The sequence below is a fragment of the Typopeltis vanoorti genome, chromosome 11 (assembly GCF_054136105.1).
Source record: "Typopeltis vanoorti isolate ZY-2024b chromosome 11, IOZ_Tvanoo_1.0, whole genome shotgun sequence".
NCBI lineage: Eukaryota > Metazoa > Arthropoda > Arachnida > Uropygi > Thelyphonidae > Typopeltis > Typopeltis vanoorti.
In genome coordinates this window covers 119,889,183-119,911,046 of record NC_143559.1, presented here as the reverse complement: position 1 = coordinate 119,911,046, position 21,864 = coordinate 119,889,183, and the positions used below count along the sequence as shown (strand labels likewise).

The window sequence follows — 21,864 nt, the reverse complement described above, 5'->3', positions numbered from 1 at the left end:
GCATAATTCACAATGTGGATGGAACACTTGGAGAGAAAGGGCCACCTTGTTTGCCTACCTCAACCCTTACTAGAATGGAGGAGATAAGGAAGATATGAGAAATATGATATATCCTCAAGAAAATATTTGCTGTGTATGTTTTGTATTGAATATAAATTCAATATTGAATATTGGGGGGGGGGGGGGAGCCTTTACATCCATAAGTTTTGGAAGCACTGCTCTACATAGTCTGCTACTATAGCTGTCAGTTGTATTTTATGACTGTATACATATAGAAAGACTCAAGTGTTGTTGGTTATTCATAATAGTGCTTAAGAGTGCTTATTAAATTACTTAAGGAATTTACAATGTACAAATGATATAAATTAAACTTTAATCTATATTCCAATATTTTGGCAATGTCACATTGCCATTTTCACAGGAACTTAAAATAAAGACACAGTAACTGAGGACGAAGCAGGAAGCTGTTGTTTCTCCTAAAAGTTCTGATGGTGCCACCTAGTGGGCTATGTACGTATTCTCGGCTGTTGGGCTGAAGGTCTTTTGATGTAAGTCTCCCAAATTTGGGGCAGTCTCATGCAACCAAATTTGTTGAGGTTTGGCATGTTTCTTACTTAGCTGCATGGGACCTGTTGTATACCAGGCCCCTTGCAGCTGTAAGTTGTCCTACTTTGGCCAAACAGGCAGGACAGCAAATATCAGAATTTCAGAACACAAGGACTACATCCATTTTCACCAGTACAGCCATTCTGGTCTTGCAGATCATGCTCTGGATACTTGCCACAGAATACGGTGGAAGAAAGCCACGGTAATACACCGTGGTAAATTCGAATTTGAAAGGCTATTCATGGAATCAGCCTCAGCCCTAAGAAACATTCCAAACCTCAACAAATTTGGTTGCATGAGACTGCCCCAAATTTGGGAGACTTACATCAGAAGACCTTCAGCCCAATGGCCGAGAATACGTATATAGCCCACTAGGTGGCACCATCAGGACTTTTAGGAGAAACAACAGCTTTCTGCTTTGTCCTCAGTTACTGTCTTTATTTTAAGTTCCTGTGAAAATGGCAACGTGATGTTGCTGAAATATTGGAATATAGATTAAAGTTTAATTTTAATTTATATCTTGTACGTTGTAAATTCCTTAAGTAATTTAATAAGCATGTATAACCAATGTCTAAGCCTTTCTGCTAGAAGTGCTTAAGAGTATAAGCAGCGCCAGGAGAAAAAACTGAATGGGTGGGTTGGAGATAAAGTGGTATGGAGATAATATTTGTAGAGAACTCATTCAGCCAGCTTCCTTCACATATTCTCCTAAGGATCAACTTTATCCTCTTGCACATCCTGAAGTATGTAAAAGTTAATTGTGCCTGCAGTTTAGCCTGCTTTGGACATCCATCTTGAAGAACACAAAAATTACATCTGTGATTATCTATATGGCAAGTTGGAACTTGCAGACCATACTCTAGATAAGTCTTCATGCATAATTAAATGGAAGAAAACACTGGCATTACCTAGAAATTGATATAGGTCTGTGAGACTATTTTTGGAATCAGCATCAGCTATGAAGCACTCTTCCAACCTCAATAAATATAGTGACATTAATGCTGAAAGTCTGGAAGATAGTCATTCCAAGACCAAATAGCTTGACTTCTCCAAATTAACTTAATGGTTATCCAGCCTGTAGAAGTGTGCTATGTTAGGACATTATTTTTTTGTCCCTAAGCTGGTGCCTAGATGGGTCTAGCCCCTTAACCAGTACACTGCTGTGGGGTGCTGGACTATTTGTCCATTGGTTTCTTGCCTGGTTTTACAGCCCCCTCGGCAGGGGGGGACAACTGTAGATTCCTACTGGCAGTGTATTATACACACACGGACAAAGAAATTAGCACACCAAGAAGGAAGCATAGGATTCAACTGAAATTTTATTAGTGTAATGATACGGATGAGTGATGCACTTTTGCATGATGGCAAAAACAGAGCTGAAAGACAATCACAAAGGAATCTGTGGTATGCAATCCGATCGTCATCAATAGTGCATTGCACCGCCTCGTGCGGCGTTACATGCTGCAATATGGTCCGGCATGGTGGCAAACAGATGCCTGATGTTGTCTTGCGGCAGACGGGCCCACATGTGTTGGATGCTGTGCTCCAAATCCCGAATATTGCAGCACGGTGGGAGCTGACATTTCAGCTGCTCCCAAACATGCTCGATAGGGGACAAGTCCAGGGAGCGGGCAGGCCATGGAAGTGTCTGTACACGACGTAGGCAGGTCTGGGCAACCCGAGCCGTGTGCAGACGGGCATTATCTTGCTGGTATAGCGCTGGTATCCTGGCCAGGAATGGGAGAACGTGGGGCTGTAGGATGTCGTCCACATACCACTGCCCCGTCAATGCGCCACGTACCACTACGAGGGGTGATCGGCTATCGTAGGCTATGACTCCCCAGACCATAATGCCTGCAGTGCGGGAGGTGTGGCACTCGATAGCGAGGTTAGGATTGTGTCCTTGACCAGGGGTCCTCCACACTCAGACATGATGATCATCTGTTCCCAAGACGAAGTGGCACTTGGCGCTGAAGGCTACACGTCGCCAGTCTGTGGCGTTCCATGTCGCTCTCGCCTGGCACCACTGCAAATGGAGTCAGCGATGTTGCACTGTTAATGGGAGCACACATAAGGGGCACTGGGATCGTAGATTTGCCTCCACAAGGTGTCGGGAAATGGTTCGTGGGCACACAGGAGCCCCTACATCTGCCTGTATAGTGGACCTGGTCACCGTGGAATCCCTCCATGCTTGCTGCATGATCCGTCGATCCTCTCTAGCATTAGTCCTCCTGATCTGACCGGTGCCGCTCTGCTGTGTGGCAGTGCTGGAACGTGTCCACAGCTCCCAACACTGTTGGACAGTATGGTCAGAACAGTTCATGTGCATGCCTATACGGCCCGCTGACCACTCTCCGGTTTTCAGGCCAATGATCATGCCTCTGTCAAAGTCCGTAAATTGCTTAAATCAACGTCTCTGGCATCTACCTGGCATTATTGTCACTCTGTACTCTAGCTTGTGTCAGTCGGTGCTTTTTGCTTTAATCGGCTATCGACTGCACGCCAGCTTTATAAGGCTGCCGGTTTGTGCTTGCAGTGCCACCACAGGGTGTGTGGGCATGTGCAATCGCACCAAACTTGGATCATTTGCATACCACCTAGCTATTTGCTTAGTTTCACCGTTGTACCATGTTTTCTTCCAGGTGCGCTAATTTCTTTGTCCGTGTGTGTGTATATGCTAACTGCATGTGTTTTAATGGCCAGTTTGTCTATTCTGAGGGATGAAAAACCCAACTTTCCTGGAAAAAAAATTCTTTACTTCTGTATGAGACCGGCTAACTCACCTTCAGTTGAAAAGCCCTGATAAAGGTTCTTTGCATCATAGAGAGAATTCAAACCTAGGTCTTTCCAACCAAAGGGATTGTCAAAACCGACTGAGCTATGGACGCTCTCCTTCCCAGTTATAATTTCAATTGTTTCTAGTTGAGTGCTGTGTGCTTGTCACAGTTGTAATTTGTGCTCTGAAGATGAATAGAAAACCAGCAAAATATTAGTAAGTTCAGTATTTAATTATATTTTTTTCTCTTTTTATTATTTATACTCTGAGGCTCTATTATGAATATTTTTTGACCAGCTTGTCTTGCATGATGAAAAACTGAAGGTTTGTGAGAAAAAAAATCCTTTCACTTCTGTATGAAACCAGCTAATTCACCTTCAGTTGAAAGGCCATTATAAAGATTCTTTGCATCCTACATGGGATTCAAACCTGGTCTTGCCAATCAGAGAGTAACACTGATACCAATACTGAACTATGTAGGCTCTCTCTCTCCACACACACACACAGACAAAGAGAGAAAGAGAGAGAGATGTTACAAAATATATAGCATATTAGTATCATGTGTAGATAAGCAGTTAAGGGAAAAGAAGGAATAAGTTCATGTTTCATGAACAGGTGGAGGTTGCAGGCTTTATATAGAAAATAGTTTGAGAAAGGCTGGTATCTTTCATTCCATCTACTGAGGTAAATGAATTGAAGAGGATGACAAGAAATTGGTTCCACTAGGTTTGAAGGTTACAAACCTTGCTTTTATCTTAATGGTTCAAAGGAAAGTGGAGGAATAATGGTGACCAGTTCAAACAGAACTATGCTTGTTAAAATACTATAGCAAAGACATAAAGTAAACAAGATGCTTATAAGAAATAACCGAAGAATCTCTAAGAAAGGTTGCAGCTGTCTTTCTATTTTCTTGATCCCTCAACCATTTTAAGGAGTGTTTTTGATGCACCTTCATAAATGTGAGTGCAGTATTCTAAGATTGGATGGATTTGAATTTTATGTAGTGTTAGCACTTGTACATGTGAGAAGTAGTGCCTTGTTTAGAGAAAGACCTCTCTCTCTTTTTTGTAAAAATCCAATTATTATCTGAGATAAAGAGAAATGCAGTGAAATCTTCATTGTGAAAAATAAGATAGGACTATTTCTCTTATCACTAAAGTTAAGAAGGTTGTCCTCATTCCACTGAAGAATGGGTATGGTATTCTTGACTGACCGAGATGTCACCTACATTTTTTTCCCCTGAACATGTGCTGCAAATAGTTTAATCTGAGGTGCTGTAGAAATGCTGAAATTGAAGCTGCAGGGTTTACTGTTGAAGTATTGAGAATATTTTAAATTCTTGGTAAATTTAGTGTATCTAGTCATTTTGCCATCATTGAGATCATCAGTAATCTTTTTCATGAAAGATTACTGCCCTTCAGAAGTTTTATGCCATATTTGAGCAATATTCGTTGGTGCAGTAAATAACAATGAATTTATCCATGTATTGTTAATCATTTTACAAAATATTAATAATTGCCAACAGTGGATTGTTTCTGTATGACAAGTTGCTGAACATTTCATTGAAAGTGTTGATTGTACTTGTTTTCCCCTTCAACACACACATGCACACACCAGTGGCTTGAGGATTAAGATTTTCCATTTTTTATTTTGATACCCAATTGTCATTTTGCAATTTATTCCCAATATTCATCTACTACTTTGACCAAAGTGTGAATCAGTAGTTGTCATCAAATTCCTGATATGAATACTACAGTACTATATAGTATCAAGTTTTAAATGAATTTTAAATATATTTGCTCAATATGTCATGAGCTTCATTCAGGGAGTAGACAGAAGAATTGGTAACAACATTTGAATTATGAAATCTTCCTTTTACCTTGCTGTGTCGAGGGTTTTCTATTCATTTAACCGCAACCATACACAAGGATAAGGTAGTTAGCCCTATGCCTCCTGGTGTATCCTATGTCTGTAGATGTGTTGAGTTCTTGAGGCCGGTTTGTCTTCTTGTGGGAGGAAAACCCAGCTGTCCACACCCAAGACTGGCTAACTTGGCTATGTCTGAGAAGAGATCCTAAGCTACTCATGTCAGCGATGGAATATTGTTTTTTTCCCCCAGGCATATGGTTGTTAAGCGCATAGCCACTCAGCTAACCGTGCAGACATTTAAATTATGAAATTCATAATTTAAATGTTAAAAAAACATTTGATAAGACAGTCTCATCAACTGTTTTTATGTGTGGATTAATATTCCAGCATTCTAATTTGTTCAGATCCTCCTGAATAGCTGATCAGCTTAATTACTAATAACTCCAGCCTCCCCCATTCTACAGACAACTAGAAGCTCTACCAAAGAGAACTGAAGATATTCTTCTCAAGATAAATATTACATGATTGCAGGATCTTGGACTAGACTTAAAGAAGTCTAAAATGCTGATGAAACTGATATTCCAGGCCACTGCAATGGAGTATGCAAACTTCAACAGTGTCCACTCAGTCAGCAGCAACATTTATTCCTATGTTTAAGCATTCATGTTTGGTAGTCCTTTACTAGCCTTGGATGTATATATATATATATATATATATATATATATATATATATATATATATATATATATATATCCCATGTCCACAGGCATCAGATTAGAAGAAACTATCCAGATGTGAATTAATGTAACCTGGAATTAAGGGATTTCATCCATACCCCATCATTTCATCCATCCATAGAGGATAAGATAGTCACATTTGTGGTACCAGGCACCACTAGCTGGTAGATGAGTTTCATTGCTCAGTGTAATATCACTTTGCTTTTGGAGTCTAGAAGTCTGTAGGTCCAAAGTTGGCTTCTTTACTTTCTCCCCCCCCCATTTCTTCCAGTATGCAATGTGAGTGATGTTTTCAGAGGTATACATCAGAGAGAGACTGAATATTTTCTTCTTTCATTCGTGAACCTTTAAAATGGTTATTTCACTGACTAGTCTCTAGATGATATACTTGTAATAGTAGTGCTTTAGGAGGCTTCTAGGTTAGCTAGGAAATAATTTTCTGCTGGTATTCTGCCATATTGCTTAGAAGAAATTGGAGTATGAGATATATAGGTGGGGGGGGGGGGGAGCACTGTGCAAGCCATGATTTATAGTTTAGTAAAGAATCCATTATATGTACTAAGTCTCTCCCAATTTTAACTCAATAGCCATGAAAAAGTTAATGATGTTGCATGTAGAAAAGGACAAACTTTCAAAAGGAGCACAGATTGGGAACCACTGCTCTATAGGAAAGACACAAAGGACAGTTTGTTCCAAAGGATAGCATTAAAGGGAACAAACCAAGCAGAAGAAAAATTTGTTCTGTGAAACACAGCAGCAGCTGAACTGCTAAACAGTAGAAAATGCATGGAGCAGAAAATGAACATCTTCTTGAAAAATAGGGATGAGTGAGCAAGAGATGGATCATTAGTGAACCAAATCGATCTTTTTTATAATAATGAGGTAATAATTTTTAGAGAATTCTTAGAGGCATCACCCCAAATATCAGAACGAGATTCATTGCTAGACCTGTTTTTGATTTGTATGTGGTCAGTTGTTCAGAGATAAAGTATACAGCAAAGGAGAAATGGTAATGTCTTCAATGTTAATGAGGTAATACTTGTGACACATTTATGCCAAAAAAGATTGGAGGTTAGAGTTATTCCAAGAAAAAAAATGTCATCTTAACTAGAGATTTTTGTTTTTAGCAGTGTTAGAAATAAGCCTGGAAGAAAAGATTTGAGACAGGATTGTTGTGAGCATTAAAATTACCAGTGTTATCGGAACTCCACTGAAGAATGGTTCAGAAATATAGCAAAAATTTTATTTTAAAGAATGTACTACATATAATAATAGCAATAAGTGTTTTTTTACAAACATTTTTCTATACCCAGCAAATGCAATGTTAAATACAGGAATATTTTTTTAGTTGTAATAAGAACACTTATTCTAACAAGCATTTTTTTGAAATTTGCTGAAATAAAGTCTACCACTATGGAATGGTTGTAATCAGGACAGTATGTTGATCGGATGTTAACGTAAAATAAGATATTGTATCACACATTTGCATTGAATTACAGTGTTCATTCATTCAGATGCTACACTTCACAATTCTTCATGCTATCAGATCAATGTTCAATTGTTATTCTTTGGTGAACATAAAAGTATCACTAAGTGGTGGCTATTGGAGAATAAGAACAAAAGAGGAAGACCATTCTTTCAGATGGCAGGACAAACTTTTATCATTTATGTATGCAACATGATGAGATAACAGAAGATAGAGAATCATATAAAGAAAATAGAGAAACTTTCATCCATTATTAGACTGAGAATGTGTGATAAAGAAGTCATTCTTCGCATTGAATTAATTTTTATATTAAATGACATGTTTATGAAATTAATTTTATTGCTTAGTATCCTTTTTCCAAAATAGTAAAAATTGAATGGAATAGAGAAGTTTTCCATAAAAAAAGTAACTGTCCATGCTGTGTAAATGCCTTATGTTTACATCACATGTTTAAAGTCTGAATTTCAACAGTTATTAAACTGGGCATAAATGTCTTTCTGAGTCCATAAATGTGGTGTTTAATTTAATTAAAATTATGCAACATAAATGATATGATATAAATTTGTTTTATGATGGTCTTAGGACAGTTTTTACTTTCCAGATATTTAATAACCATGGCTAGCAGTTTTGTTTTTTACCATTTTTGCAGTTTAAAATTTGCCGTTTTACACATACTGGAATTAGGATTGATTATGGTGCAGATATTGGTGTGCTTTTAATTTCATAGTTTTACTCAGCCTTGTAAATCATTCTCCTCGTTTGAATTATAATTAGCAAGCTGAAAAATGATATCTTTAGGTTATAATTTACGTTAGTATATGTGGAATGAAACTTCTTTTTTGGATATTTAGAAACATGGAAGCCAGCAATTCTTGAAGATATTGATGTCAATGAGTTACCAGCTCGTTGGGGAGGAGATAAATTAGATGGCGAACAACAGCCCTTAGTAAGCAGTTTTGAACATAAACATTCAGTTCTGAAGTTTTCATAAGCTAATTGAATTACTCTTTTGAATGTAGTTTTATCAGCATAAATACTTGGATAAATCATACTAGACAAGAAGTACATTCTTGTTTTAATCCTTTATCCAAGTGTGAGATGTGAAGTATCTTCACAACTAGCCTACTCGTATATGGAGACAGATGGCTTCACATCAGATGCCCTGGTATCCCATAATGCACAACACACTTCCTTTTGAATGTGTACATTGCTATGTATTATGGGAAGGATCACTACCTAGACCAGTTTAACCCTTATTATGAGATCTCATCAGTGGGAGCTAGACCCATGGAGATGCTGAGGGCTAAATCAATGTTGAAATCATATTTTCATTCGCAAATATCCAAATGATGCTACTCTACTTGCATATGGAAAAACATGACTTTGCATTAATTTAGCCCTCAGTTATCTCCATGGTTCCAACTGATAATGCTTATGTTTATCAGTTATTGATAATACAATATGTATTGATATGCAGTTATTTGCTTCCATATACATGTATCCTAGTTATGAAGATACACACACTGCAAAGTTTGTTTGATCACTCTTGAGTAATGGATTGAAACAAGAATATAATTTCTTGTCGTCTTGTGTAGTATAATTTACTTTATAAACCAAGTGTTTGTGTGGAGGGGGGGTTATCTACATAAACACTTGTTTCTGTTTAATTAGAAATGTCTGTTCTAGCTGCAGTCCTATATATGAACTTATGAGTTCAACTGAATAAAAAAAAAAAATCGGCTAACACCTTTTATTCCCTTATAGAAAGAGTATATGATGTGATTTAGCCCTATCTGACTTTTGGAGACTGAGTGCGCAGTTCAATTTCCACTGGTAGCCAATCAGAGATAGCTGGCCCAAGGCTATCACTAATTTAATTGATCTACAGTCAATTTTCTTGAGTTTACGGGACAAAAAAACCCACTTGCCCGTGCCAGAGATTGACTAACTTGGGAATCAGTTGAAAAAAGTTCCTCTAGTCAACAAGTAGAATCGAACTAACAATGCTCTCTCTCTCTCTTCGGACAATTTAGCGCTGAGGAGTGCAAACACCATTTTTCACTGAGCTACACAGGCTCTAACATTCAACTGAATAAGTTGCAATACATCATTAAAAATTTTACATTATTTTAGTTTGGACTATGTTAGAGAATATACCTTTAAGGGAATTTACACGACACTCTGATAGTCTAATACAAGATTTTAATACTGGTTTTCTTTTTGTCAACAGTTTAATTTCATATTGATTACTATTAAGTCTAATTTTCTCAGTCCTTTACTTAGTCTTTGGCCTTCTGACTTTTAAGTACAGGAATACCTAGATTATCGGGGTTTGTAATTTGATACCAAAATTCCAATTATTGTGCTCCAAATTTGAATTATCGCAGCCACGAGATGTAGCCCACTACATATGCAATTCGAGTCGCCACTCTAATTGTCTACCTTTGCCTGAAGTACATGTGGGTATTTATTTCATGTGGTACATGTGGGTATTTATTTCATGTGGTACATGTGGGTATTAGACCAGTTATTAAATGAAAGAAATTTTAAAATAGCAGTAATCACTGAAACAAAAAAGAAATTAAAAGGAACTATGAGAACTGAAAATTTTAATGTGATATACAGTGGAGTCGACAAAGACCAAAGAGCAGGAGTCATGATTTGGATTCATAACTTCCTTTCAAAACAGTTAAAACATTATAAATTATGGAATGAAAGAATAATAGAAGCTAGAATAAAAATAGATAGAGGCTATTTAACAATAATTGGTTTATATGCCCCAGAAGAAGGAAGAGAACAGGATAATATTGATTTTTATAAATAGCTACAAAACATATATTATAAAATAAATAAAAATGATTACATAATTTTAGCAGGAGACTTAAATACAAGAATTGGAAACACGAAAATTAATAATAATATAGGAATACATGGAGAACACACTCTAAACAGAAATGGTAAAAAATTGATTGACTTTGTAGTTTATAATAACCTAAAAATAATGAATTCCTTCTATAAACATAAAGACATACATAAATATACTTGGGTAGCAAGAGGATGGAAATCAATATTAGATTACTTCATATTAAATGAAAAGACATCAAAATTTTCACTAGATGTTAGAATTCACAGAGGATATGAAATAAGCAGTGACCACTTCCTTGTTAAAATAAAATTAAGATTACCACCTAAATGTCTACAAGTAACAAGAACAGAAAGAAAAATTGAAACATTTGTTTATAAAACTAGACTATTGAATGACACAAATGTATAATGGCTATATGAACAAAGAATTAACCGGTATCTAGATAAAATAAAACAAAATGAAGAAATAGAAATAGAATGGCTTAATATAAAAACGATACTAAATGCAGCAGCAAATGAAAGCTTAGGAAAGACCAAAAAATTCAATAAAAGAAAAAACTGAAGATCTGGGATGATACAATCAAAGAAATAATCAAAAAGAAAAAAGAAGCCTATCACAAATGGTTAAGCAGTAAAAGATTAGAAGATGAAATAGAATATAAAAGAATAAGAGCCATAGCTAAAAGAGAAGTCAGAAAAAGACATAGAGAATCATGGAATAAATTTGTTTCTGATTTAGAACATGATTTATATAAAATAAGACCCAATGTATATAAGATTTTGAAACACCTAAATGCAGATACCAAAGAAAACAAAATTAAACACTGAATTGAAATTAGAAGAATTTCTAAATTACTACACAGAACTATGGACAGACAAATATTTTAAAAAAGACAACTGGCAAACAATTAACAAAAATGAAAAGGAAATAACTGAAGAAGAATTAGAAATCAGCCTGAAAGAAACAAGAAACGGAAAATCACCTGGAGAAGATAAGCTAGGTTCAGAACTATATAAATACGCAGGAACAAGATTCAAAGGAAGACTCTTATTATTTTTAAATAAAATTTACTCAACTGGTATCCCCCCAATAGAATGGAAAATAGCAATTGTGATTCCTATCTTTAAGAAAGGTAATAGAGATGACCCTAAAAACTATAGAGGTATCAGTATACTAAATTCATGTTACAAAATATACAGCAGAATCTTAAATAACAAACTAATGAAGTATTCCGAAAACTTTATTCTAGAGGTACAAAATGGATTTAGAAAAGGACGATCATGTATAGACCCAGCCTTCTGCCTAAAATTAATAATAGCGAAAAGAAGAGAATATAATTTAGAAACACATATTGCATTTATTGACTTTGAAAAAGCATTTGACAAAGTTAAAAGAAACATATTATTTAACATATTAAAAGAAAGACAAATACCAAATAATATCCTAAAAGCTGTCACAAGTATATATGAAAATAATCAAATACAAATAAAATTAAATCATGAGCTATCATATACAAGAGAGATAAACCAAGGGGTCCGACAGGGATGTCCCCTCTCAGCAACTCTTTTTAATATCTACTTAAATGAAATAATAATAAAATGGAGTAAAAATTTACATCAAGGAAATAAACTTTCACCTACAGTTAATTTAAACACTCTCCTCTTTGCAGACGACCAAATAATAATTACAAATTCTGAAGATAACTTACAGAAAGCTATTTTAAATCTAAATGAGATATCCAAAGATTATGGTATGATAATATCAACGGAAAAATCAAAAACTATGGCCTTTAAAGGACAAGATCCAGCAAGAACTAAAATAGTATTAGATAACAAGATCTTAGAACAGGTGAATTCATTTAACTACCTAGGATGTATGATCACTTATGAAAATGAAAAAGATATAAACATAAAAATTGCAAAATATTTAAAAATAACAGGAGTAATTAACTCTATATTTAAACCAAACCTAGTTCAAAAACAAACCAGGCTAAAAGTATACAATACATTAGCCCTACCGGTCTTAATGTATGGAAGCGAAATCTGGACAATAAAACAAAAAGACAAACAAAGATTAACAACAGCAGAAATGAAGTTATGAGAAAAACTGCAAAGTATACCCTATTTGATCACAAAAGAAACGAAGATATTATGAAAGAATTAAACCAAGAACCAGTAATTGAAAAAATTAAAAAATATAAACATAAATGGATGGAACACATTCAAAGAATGAAAACAGAAAGATTACCAAAACAAGCCTTAAAGTACAAGCCATTAGGAAAAAGAAAACCAGGACGTCCTCTTAAACGATTCAACGATGACTTCTAAGGCCAGAACAGGCCATACTAGGCCTAAATCCTTGATACGTATGATGATGATGATGACATGTGGGTATTTATTTCTCTTCTTATTTATCCCTGCAATGAATGTTAAAAGAAACAAGGATGATATCAAGTCTACAGCTATCAAGAAGAAACATAGAGTGATCAGCTTAGAAGATAAGTTGCATATGATAAATAAGTATGAAGCAGGCATAACCAAAGCCAAAATTGCAAGAGAGTACGGTCTAAATGAATCAACTGTTCGCCATATTTTAGACCACGCTGCAAACTATAAGCAACTAGGACAAAGTGCATCGACCTCGTCTGGGTCCCAAACTACGAGAAACAGAAGCCATCTTATGGTTGAAATGGAAATGCTATTGTCAGTGTGGATTGAAGATTGTAACCAAAAGAGAATTCCTCTTAGTCAAATAACTATAAAAACAAAAGCATTGAATTTGTTTGAAACTTTAAAAAGAAAACAATTAGAAAGCAAAAATGATTCGGCATCAGTGGTGGAAGAAACTTTCTCTGCAAGTTCAGGGTGGTTTGATCTGTTCAAAAAGTGATTGAGCATTCATAGTGTTCGTGTACAAGGTGAAATTGCAAGTGCCGATGAAAAAGCAGCAGCTAGTTTTCCTGGTGAATTGCAACAGATCATCGAAGAAGGAAATTATACCGATGATCAGATATTTAATGTTGATGAAACAGGCTTATGGGAAAAAATGCCCGCTAAAACATTTTTAGCAAAAAATGAAAAATCACAGCCTGGCTACAAGGTTTTGACGGAGCGTGCAACACTTTTACTATGTGGCAATGCTTCTGGAGATTACAAGATGAAATCTCTCTTTATTTATCGTTCACAAAATCCTCGCCCGCTTAGAAGTTTAGATAAAAATTGTCTCCCTGTTCATTGGAGATTCAATAAAAAAGCTTGGATGACAAAAACTATTTTTGAGGATTGGTTTAAAAACTGTTTTTGTCCTGAAGCTGAAAGGTACTGCAAGTCATTAAATCTTGATTTTAAAATCTTGTTGATATTAGATAATGCACCTAGTCATCCAACAGCACTGAATGATTTGTAGGGAAATGTAAAAGTTATTTATTTACCACCTAATACCACTTCCATCATCCAGCCAATGGATCAAGGTGTAATTGCATCCTTTAAGGCATATTACCTATGAAGAACTTTTTCACAAGCAATAGAAAAGACTACAGGAGATGAAGCTATGACTTTGACAGAATTCTGGAAGGCATTCAATATCAAAAATTGCATCGAGAACGTCAAGGAAGTATGGAGTGAAGTAACGTCAAGCAACCTGAGAGAGTGGCATGTCAAAAGATTATTCCTCATTGTACAAATGATTTTAATGGATTTCAAAATGAAGTAACCCGTGTTATCAATGACATAACTAAGCTTGGCTTCTATCTAAGATTAAAAGAAATTGAAAAAAGGTGATGTTCAGGATCTGCTTCAGTCACATAAGGAGCTGGATGATGAAGACCTAATTAACCTCGAGAGAGAACGTGCTTACGATGCTCAAATCGATGATAATGATGAACAAATTGACTTGGCACCGAAGGATTTTACCCTCAAAGAAATGGACGAAATGATCAGAATTGCTGAAAATTTTAAAGAAAAAAAATCTTGAACAGCGATCCTAATCTCGATTGATCAATGAAAGTTTGTCAGGAAATTGAACCATCCATTGCTAGAGTTTTATACGAAGAAAAAAGAAAGAAAAAATTCCACTAGACAACTATACACCAATTTTTATCCACGAAAGAATAATTGTATGTACTATGTATTCCTTATATATAAATAAAGATTAAATAGAATAATCTTGTTTTTCTAAATGAACCTTCATTTTTTGCTTAACACGTTTAACACATTTCTTTTTTACTTAATATATAAAATTAAGTATATAATATATAAACATAAAAGGGGGTGCTTAAGGGTCAAAGCTGTATAACTGAGAGGAGACCTCCACATAGTCTTGAAAGGAATGCGGAGAACCAACCAGGGCTTCTGACCTAATGTCCAATCCTCACCTTCTCGTGGTGCACCCTGTTAGGTATCTACCTGGATACTGAACGAACGAGGATGGGCTGGCAATTTGGGATTTAGCCGACCAAATTGTATTCTTATTGGTTAAACCAAAATAAAAAATGATGGTACGACATGACAAAATTTCATGCCGGCTGGGGCGTCGCCCGGTTAAACAAGGCCCCCGTTGTTTTCGCCAGGGAACCAGGGCAAACAGCGAAAAGTCAGCTACTGGAACAAATCTGAAAACAAACCCCAACTCAGCATCACCAGAGTTAAAGATCGGTACTATCAACATAAGAAGCCTGAATAGCAAAGAAATGGAGTTAGCTGAGGAATTACATAAATACCAGATCGACGTAATAGGGGTGACTGAAACAAAAAAGACAAAAACTGGTGAGATCTTTCTGAGCAATAAATACAAAATGTTATATTCAGGCAATGACAATCAAGGAAAAGAAGGAGTAGCCATAGTATTCAGCACAAAATACAAGGCTAATCTTCTTGAATGGCAGTCAGTCTCAAGTAGAGTAATGTGAGCAAATATGAGAATGGGGAACTGGACAATGACACTTATATGTGCCTATGGTCCCACAGAAGGTTCTACTAAGGTAGAAGTGGAGGAATTTTTTGAGGCTTTGGAAAAAGCAACTGACACAATGAAAAAGGAAAAGTTGGTCCTTGTTGGGGATCTAAATAGCAGAGTAGGAAATGATTGTCAGACATACAAAAATATTATTATTATTATTATATCTCATCATACCGTGTCTTAAACACATTCAAACTACTTGCAGACACCACGCTCTCAGGCAAGGCATTCCAATCACTCACAACTCTGCACGAAAAAAACCTGCCTCTCACTCCCTTACTCACACCCTCCTTATACAGTTTCCAGGGATGACCTCTGGTTCTCCCCTGATCTCCCACTATTCTCTGTAGAACTTCTCCACCATTGATCCTATAACAACCCCTTACCAACTTGTAGGTCTCTATCATATCTCCCCTCTTCCTTCTCTCCACGAGACTCTGCAAATTACATCTTTTCAATCTTTCCTCATACTCAACATTCCAGAGGTCAGAAACTACCTTAGTCAGTCGCCTTTGGACCCTTTCCAACATCTCTTCATCCTTCTGAAAACCCGGTGACCAAATCTGGGCACAATAGTCCAAGTGTGGCCTAATCAAAGCCTTATACATTGGAACAAGTATCTCCCTACTTCTACATGTCAGTGTCCTCCGCATCATTCCCAGAAGTCTTTGTGTTGTCTTCACAATTTTAGCGGTGTCCCCTAAATTTTAGATCCTTATCCACTATCACCCCCAGATCTCTTATTTCCTCTACTTCCAACAATATATTCTCACCAAGCATAAATTCTGCATCCCATCTTTGTTTTCCAAATTTTAAAACTTTACATTTTGCAACATTGAACTCACATCCCCATTTGCTTGCCCAATCACTCAATTTATTCAAGTCTTCTTGCAAGGCCACAACATCTTCACTACTCTTTATGGTTCGTCCCAACTTTGCATCATCTGCAAACAACTGAATATCTCCATCCAAATCTTCACCAATATCATTAATATATAAGTTAAATAGTAATGGCCCTAAAACAGACCTCTGAGGCACTCCACTAGTGACTTTCCTTTTCCTGGATATTGCACCCCCATACACAACTTGTTGATACCTATCAGATAGCCAGTCTCCAATCCAATGCACTAATCTAATATCCAACCCCATCTGCTCTAGTTTGACTGTCAACTTATCATGAGGTACTCTATCAAAAGCCTTTGCGAAATCCAAGTATATTACTGTGTATCCTTCTCCTCTGTCCAAGGAAGCAGTCACTTTATTGTAATAAGTAAGTAGATTACTAAAACATGACCTCCCTTTAGCAAATCCATGCTGTCCATCAAAGATTATACCATTGTTGTCAACCCAACTCTGGATCCTAGTTCTCACAAGCTTCTCCAACAACTTAACCACAACACCTGACACACAGATAGGCCTATAGTTTGATGCTTGAGTTCGATCACCTCCTTTATGAAGTGGCACAATCTTGCCCTCCTTCCACTCTTTAGGAACTTGACCAAGTGCAAGACTCGTATTAAAAAAATATGTCAAGGCAGGTGTCAACTCTCTGGCACACTCCTTCAGAATACGTGGTGATATATTATCAAGTCCCACAGCCTTATTTACATCTAGTTTACTCAACTCCCCAAACACCTCTTGCTCACTTACAGTCAGTCTCTCCTCCCCATCATCAACTGCTCTTAATCTCTCCATGAAGTCACATTCACAAGATTGAAAGATCTTTATGAATTGCTCATTAAGTATCTCCACAACACATTCTGCAACAGCTGTCTTTATACCATTTCCTCCAATCAATGTCATCCTTCCATAATCATTCTTTCTTTTGCTGGCTACATATCGAAAGAACTCCCTAGGATTCTTTTTGGCTTCATTAGCTAACTGCTGTTCATACCTCTCTTTAGCTACTCTCACCAACCAAGTCACCCTCCTTGCCTGGTCTTTGTAGACCTCATGAAATTGGTTACTTCCACTTCTCTTATGCTGTCTCCACAATGCCTTTTTTTTCTGTATTGCATGCTTAATCTCTTTATTCATCCATCTCACACCTACCTTATTTAACCTTCTCACCCGTGGTATACATTTAGTTGCATCTACTAAATAGTTTTTGAAAATCCCCCAAGCTGCATTGATCTCTTTTCCAGCTAACTCCTCATTCCATGCTACATCTGCAAGCTGTCTCCTGAGCTCTTCATAATCACCCCCCTTGTAGTTCCACATATACCCTTTTTTCACAGGGGTCCTTGCACTGCTGGCAACCACCCAAGTAATCACCTCATGGTCACTTTCAACAATTGGTGGATGATTTGACACCTCATTTATAATTACATCCTCCGATGAGATGACCAAATCCAAGACCCTTAATCCTCGTGTGCCCTCTGTTACATACTGTCTGAGGTAGTTATCCCTCAAAAACTCAAGAAACTCATTTTCTTTACTTCCAGTAGCTATCTCTTCAATCCAGTCTATATTGCCATAATTAAAATCACCCATAATGATCACCCTTTTCTTATTTGCTTGGCTTATTTGACTATACATTTCACTATCACCACCATCCACATTACCAGGTCTATAACAACATCCCACCAAGTATTTGATTCTATTCACCTCTATCTCACACCATACTGCCTCAAAACCACTGGCCCTATTTCCCTCTTGCATCTCTACCTTGTATGGACATAACTCTTTCTCTATCATCAATAGCACTCCCCCTCCCTTTTTATCCCTTCTATCCTCACGAAACACATCATACCTTTCCATCTCTATTCCTGTCAGGATGTCGTCCTCATCTAACCATGTCTCACTTATTCCAACAATCTCTGGGTACACAGACACAATTAGTGCAACCATTTCATCCGCCTTGTTTCTTATGCTTCTAGCATTGGTATACAAACAGAACAACTCATTTCTGGATCTACAGCTAGTTCCACTGATACCATTCACTCGATGTGCTCTCTCCATGCTGGACTGGGGCCATTTCTCTTTCTGCTTCTTCATTTTAGAACCCTTTGCAACAACATCTGTTTCCTCTTGATCCCTGGTCATCCCATTACTTTCCTGCCTACACATGCTCTCACCTCCTCTTGGAGCATCCACCTTTCTCACGCTGTGTATCCCTGTCCACCCTGGGCCTCCCCGTTTCCCTGCTCCTCTTGCACACCCATTCTCTCATTTTCTATACTCATACCACTCACCTCTCCATTCATTTCCACTTCTTCAATCTCTCTTGTCTTACTCTCCTGCTCTTCCACATCACTCCCCTCTCGATCTGATTCATTTTCTCTATTCACTTCTCTACCTTCCAGCAGCAGTCTCTCCAAGCGACTCACACCATAACCACTCAAATGCAGTCCATCGCTCCCATACAGCTCACTTCGTCCCTCAAACTCATTCCACACATTAACAAACTGTACACCCATCTCCTCACACATTTCAGCCAGAATACCATTCATAATCCTTGCTCTCCGCCTCATTTCACCACAATCATACCTAGGCAACACACTGACCACCCTTCCTGTCACACTATTCTCTTTTATCTTTCCAAGCAGTCTCTTGACATTCATTTTGACATGATCTTTGTTCTCTCTCAAATCATTTGTACCAATTAATACAATTAACTCTTTTGCTCGCTCCCGCCTCATATCCAATGCCTCAATCACTCTACTTATTTTACCGCCTGGAAAACATACCTTGTGCATTTTATCCTCTAGCACACCTTTAATAATGGAGTCGCCATACAACGCCACTCGCTCATCTTTCATTAACTCTTTCATGCAATCATGATTTATTTTAATAGTTTTGACCTGAATTCTCTTAATTTCATTCCGCATCCATTTCATTTCTTGCCTCATCCAATCTAATTCACTTTCCGAACCTCGCGACACATTCTCTCTATCATTAAATCTTTCTAACTTTCTAACTCTCGACCCCCTCTTCTCACATTCCCTCTCATTCATCCTTCTTTGTTTCCGTACTTTCGGTCCAACATACGTCCAACTTTCACTATCATTCTTCTCACTTTCACTCTCATTTACCTTTCTTTGTTTCCGTACTTTCGGACTAACATGCGTCCAACTTTCGCTATCATTCTTATCACATTTACTGTCATTCATCTTTCTTTGTTTCAATACTTTCGGTCCAACATGCGTCGAACTTTCGCCATCATTTATTCTTTCGATTTTTTTTACTTGCGATTTCTGCATTACGCAAGTTCTACTTTCATTTGTTCTCTCAATTTCGTTTCTTTCCACCTCACTTTCGTCCCTTTTAACATCCGTTACGGTTGTCAAATCGCTCTTTTTCTTTTTTCCTGATTTTTTAACATTTTTTCGCTTCTCTTGCTCACCATCCATTTCTTTCAAACGTGCAATCGCGACACAATCAGTACTAGCACTTTCTGTCATCAATTTCATATTCGCATTCATTAGTTCTTCGTTCAGGTCACACTTCGCACACACCCTTCTTCCATCCGCACTAAACATCCACAAATCATTTATGTAATCGAAGGAATACATATAACAGACCTCACACTTAATGAAACGACTGAAATCTACATTCAAATCATGGAATGACAATGCCACCGCACATTTTTTTTTTTTTTTTTTCTCTCTGCCGGTTACTAGGTCTAATAATAACGATTTCGTAATTTAGTTTAGACAAGAAAAAAAAACCCACACTAATAATACCGGTAGCGTACAACGTTTACAGCCACTCTTACTCAAACAATTACGCATATATACTTAATTATTCCTAGTAAAAACTTATCTGAATCAGGAGCTCTTCAAAACACGTCCGCAGTACTTGGCCCACTTTTTGGGAAAATTTGGAGAAAAGAGCAAAGCTAATAATAATGGCAAATATCTATTGGATTTCTGCTCAGGACATGGACTGGCTATTACTAACACCATGTTCCAACATAAAAATGTGCACAAATTCACATGGAGAGAAGAGGCAAGGAATAAGAAAAGTCTCGTTGACTATGTTATTGTTGATAGTGATGTTTTCTCCCTGGTGCAGAACACTAGAGTGTACAGAGGATTTGAAATTGGAAGTGATCACTATTTTGTCTTGAGCAGGATAAAATTGAATTTCATATTGAAAAGAATAACATGTAAGAAAGTTTTAAAGCGAATAAAAGTTGAGCAGCTCTCAGATGTGAATTGTAGACTGAAATACACAAAGATTATTGAAGAAAAAATGAGAGTTTGAGAACAGGAACCAAACTTGGAGATTCAGTGGCAAACTCTGAAGGAAACATTGATTGATTCTGCCAGAGAGGCATGTGGTGAGGTTGTCTGCAAGGATAAAAAAAATCAGAACTCCCTGGTGGACACAGGAAGTTAAAGAGGCAGTTAAGGAAAAGAAGAAAGCATATCAGAAGTTAATGGCAAATATGTCAGCTTGTTCTCTTAGAGAATACAGAGACAAATGCAAGAATGCTAAACACTGTGTAAAACTAGCTAAACAAAAGTCATGGGAGGACTTTGGCAAGAATATAGAAAACAAATATCAAGAAGGTGTCTAAATATTCTGGAGGTTGTTGAAGAAGCTTAGGAATGGAGGAAAGAGTGCTGTAAAAGGAGTTAGAGATGATAAAAGTGACATGAAAACGGGAGAAAAAGATATCCTTGAAGTAAGGAGTAATTACTTTGAGAAACTGCTAAATGAAACAAGCAGTGATGACAGCATAGTGGTAAAAAACACTGACCAGGCATGCAGTCAGGAATACATATCCATACTTGAAGTAGAAAAAGCCATCAAAGGCTTGAAATGTGGAAAGGCAGCAGGAGTAGATGATATTCGACCAGAAATGCTGAAGTATGGTGGTATAAGAGTCTTAGAGTGGCTACATTGCATAGTTCAGAAAGCCTGGACAGAGGGAAGAATTCCCGATGATTGGAGTAGAGCTGTCATAGTACCCATATATAAAAAGAGAAATAAAACTGAATGAGAGAATTACAGAGGTATTTCCCTACTGAGTGTTCCTGGCAAGATCTATGCAAGTATACTTGAGAAACGGTTGAGAAGAATTGTGGAAGAAAAGCTTGGTGAAGAACAAGCTGGATTCAGGCCAAATAGAGGCTGTCAGGATCAGATCTTCACTTTATGACAAATAGTCGAGAAAGCATGATAATATAACAGAGATCTGTATTTAAGTTTTGTCGATTTCGAAAAGGCATATGATAAGGTGCCAAGAGAGAAGCTATTCAAAACGCTACAGTTGTATGGTGTCAGTGGATCATTATATCAAGCAATACGTGGTCTTTATTTGAGGTTGTAAGTCAGCAGTTAGAATTGAAGGAAGTACAGGGAGATGGTTTAATGTTAAATCTGTTGTGAGACAAGGATGTACATTATCCCCTCTGTTATTCATTATCTATATGGATCACATTATGAAAGAAAGTGGTATTAAACATGATATTAAAATTGGAGATGTTAATGTCAGCTCTTTGCTTTAGGTGGATGATGTTTTACTTCTAAATAAATCCGCTACAAGTCTGCAAGATTCTCTGACTAAATTGAATAGCTGTTGTAAGAGATATGGTATGAAGGTCAGCAATAAAAAGAC

At 36.9% G+C, this 21,864-nt stretch overlaps 1 protein-coding gene across 1 annotated transcript in view; it reads left to right on the top strand.

The window, feature by feature from the left end:
• Nucleotides 1-21,864, top strand: part of LOC150102003 (SEC14-like protein 2) — a 166,551-nt gene that overhangs the window by 128,965 nt on the left and 15,722 nt on the right. The window contains exon 10 of the mRNA XM_090399949.1: nt 8,326-8,420. Within this exon, the coding sequence (XP_090256075.1) occupies nt 8,326-8,420 (95 nt within the window). The remainder of the gene's footprint in view (nt 1-8,325; nt 8,421-21,864) is intronic.